Consider the following 3,289-nt stretch of genomic DNA (forward strand, 5'->3'; position numbering starts at 1 on the left):
TCATAACCATTTATCTCTTCATTTCTTTAAAATAACCCCATGAGTGTCATGCCCTGATATTTGATCAAAGAATAAAGCAGATTAGGTATTTCCTTAAGCTGGGGTCACTACATAACAGTACTAGTTGCTGAAGTTCTCCAGTACTCTGGATGTCTGTTCATCACTACATACAAGCAGTATCCAGGAACCACTGTTTGATTTTCTGGGATGAAGCGGTCTGAAGCTTTCTCATAATACCACTTTGATAGTCAGCACCGCAAGCCAATAGTATACCCATTACAATCAATCGCCAACACCTTCCTGCCTCTAACAAAAATTACTTTGGAACTTTTAATAGGAAATTACAAAATGGATTACCTTTTTATTATAAACTTCTTTGTGTGTTTACCTAGAAGCAAAATAATATTAATGTCACAATGGCAAAAAGAAATTTGTAACTCTAATGAATCAGTCAAATTAGTTCAGAAGCAAAGATAGCAAGTTGCAAAATTTCTGTGGGCTAAGCAGGAAATAAAGGGTCTAATTTTAATTTAAATTACACCAATGTCTGTCAGGAGCAATTCCAGGAAACTATGGGACCACTTTACTATAAAGCAAGAGCCAACAAGATGAGCCAGACCTGCAACAAGTGAGTGAACAGGTTCTTTGCACAGGCTTCCTCCTGCCGCATCCCCACCAACTCATGCTCCCTGGTCTCCTCGTGGTGCCACACTCCTGGAGTAAGGACAGCAACCCTCACAAAATGAACAGAGTGCTGTCACAGGGGCCATGGCAGATTTACCAGAAGATTAGCCAGAGGTACAAAAGGACATCTGCACTAGGCCAGCATTAGAAACATTAATCAATTATGTGCTTAGGGATACTTACGTTTCCAAAACAACAATGAGAGCATCAGTATGACAAGAACGGGCACCACTATGAGACAGGCAATGAGAATGGCATAGCTGGGAAACTGGAAGGGAGAAGAGAAAAAATGAAGCATGTTTACTTCAGACCTGTTCATGCAGGAGCTGGTTGCCCTAGTTGCTAAGAGCTCTGAAAGATCTACATTTGGCTGGAGCTTGCAAGGCTTTTCTGTACAAGTATGGAGAAGACACATCAGGCTGATCATGATAAACAACATGAATTACCTGTTAAGTATTTAATAAATCTTCTTCTGAAGAATTTGAGCCTAGATTCATCCCACTTAACATGAACTTTTTCATAAGGTGTCTAAAGAGCTTAGTCATCCTCATCCTTCTCTTAATTAGAAACAGGGAAGCATAACAACCCTCCTAATTTGTCTTCTGCCTGGTCACACCCTGAGGATGCTACCTCTGCCTGACTTACAGGGCTGTCAGGGGGATGAGGTTTTTCTGAAGTGTCCAATTCAGATGGGATGGTCACAGGCTTTGGCTCTATCCACTGGAAAGATGAATAGATGGTTCCTGGGCTTCCAAACAAAAGTTCAAACTACTGTTTGCAAACACTGTCCCTTTAGTATGAATATATTGAAAATCACTAGAATGTCCTGCTGTCCTTCTGGCTTCCAGCTAAACACTCTTGAAACTTAGAGGAAGTTTTACCTTATGTTTGTTACCATCATGTTCCTCAGCCTTGCCATCTGCACTTCCTGAAATCACTGAAAATAAAAGAGACTGAAATTATTACTGGCACAGTCACCTGAAGGAGTGAGGGCCGCTGTCATTGTCACTGCTTTAGCCAAGGAGTAATGAACTCTCAGGGAGTGAGGAGGGCAAAATCTGATCCTGAGTAGGAGAAATAAAGCACCTTGCAACCAAAAGGGAACAATCTGTTTCTGACACAAATGACATATCAGGCAGTCATTGGGAAATGTCAGTCTTCATCAAGGAAAGAGGAGGCTTCTCAGGGATAGCCCATGAAGAAAGACAGTGGAAACTTGTTTGCTGTGAAGGAGCTTTCACTTCTCTAAGCACGACAGGATGCCATAGAAAGCAGAGTCTAAGTGAAGGAACTGTCTCAGTTTCTTTGTGATTAGACTTATGTGTGATTGAAGTTTTTGAAAGCTGCATTAGTACTGAAAATTATAGGAAACATCTTTACATTCAGATAATTTACCACAGATTTAAGAAAGCTCTATGAAGATGATGCATATTTTTTTTTTCTCTCTAGGGATATTAAGAATAATTCAGTTCTAGTTTTCTAAGCTTTGGAAACAGGAATGAACTAAATGAATGCTCAAGAACTCCTGCAGCAAGTGCTTCTACTGTTACCTTATGATCCTACTCGTTTGGTTTTGCTAGTGAATTTAAAGTCACAAAAGTTAATCTATGGCTCATCGTGACCTCATGCTACAAAGTACTTAAGTATTTAAGCATCTGAAGCACTTGATCTGTCACAGAAAGCACCCAATGTTTAGCAGAATCTTAAAAACAGAGGAGACACTCAGCTTAGTGAATCAAAACCTCAACTTACGTCCTATGACAGGAAAGCTCCTATGCTTTAGGTCCTGCCCTCATGTATAGAAAGACTGTGATGAGTAGTGCTTTCAAAGGCTTGACAAGAGAACCTCCACCTGAGTAAAATGTACCAGAAACCAGATGAGTCATTTGTCAAGGCATGTATGTGTAGCACATTTGCAGTGCCCAAGACCACAGCCAAAGGAAACTTTATATGCATGAGACACCCAGAATGTCACGTGGTAATGGGGGTGATCAGATGGTCACGAATAATCCCATTAGAAAAAAAAAAAAAGTTTGTTTTTTTTTTTAACTTTTTCAGAGTATATTTTTCAGTGAATAACCTAATCTCCTCCAGATTTCTCAGTTTTAATCTCTATGAAAGCTGAGCTGGTTTATCTCCATATACCAAATAATGTGCTTTAATTTTATCAAAGATACGGGCAGGACACAGGTAGCTCACATGCACGCAACTGTAGCTACAAATTTGCACTGGAGTGGAAAAGAAAGTATGGCTAATAAGCATTACAGCTAAACAAATATAGGTAATAAAACCCTAGCAAGTGCTGAAAAATCCCAGTGATATGTGAATATTGCATGTTGCCATATGCCTGTTTTATGACACCAAAATTTCCCTCTCCGAGAACTGTAGTTCAGCAGAACTACCTCCAAATACACAAGAAGTGCACATCTCACTCTGATGTCCCACAAGTAAAAATTAAACTTTCTGGCGGCGTGCTGCAGCTTGGCTGATGGGAGCCACTACTGCTGCTTACTTTCCATACCTGAAGGAGCAAAGGTTCTCGTCAGGGTCTGAAGCGTGGTTGGCACTGGCGGGGTTGTTGCTGGGGGAAAGCAGTCAAATACAG

General features: G+C 40.5%; 1 protein-coding gene across 1 annotated transcript in view; it reads right to left on the reverse strand.

The window, feature by feature from the left end:
* Positions 1–353: 353 nt before the first annotated feature.
* The window catches only part of LOC104524267 (hepatitis A virus cellular receptor 1 homolog), an 11,089-nt gene continuing 8,153 nt past the window's right edge, over positions 354–3,289 (reverse strand). The window contains exons 6-10 of the mRNA XM_029084765.1: positions 3,206–3,265; positions 1,566–1,621; positions 1,330–1,404; positions 868–952; positions 354–388 (exon numbers count right to left, since the gene is read on the reverse strand). Coding sequence (XP_028940598.1) covers positions 354–388; positions 868–952; positions 1,330–1,404; positions 1,566–1,621; positions 3,206–3,265 — 311 coding nt within the window. The remainder of the gene's footprint in view (positions 389–867; positions 953–1,329; positions 1,405–1,565; positions 1,622–3,205; positions 3,266–3,289) is intronic.

This window comes from Antrostomus carolinensis, unplaced genomic scaffold (genome assembly GCF_000700745.2).
Source record: "Antrostomus carolinensis isolate BGI_N321 unplaced genomic scaffold, ASM70074v2 scaffold7134, whole genome shotgun sequence".
Classification (NCBI taxonomy): Eukaryota; Metazoa; Chordata; class Aves; order Caprimulgiformes; family Caprimulgidae; genus Antrostomus; species Antrostomus carolinensis.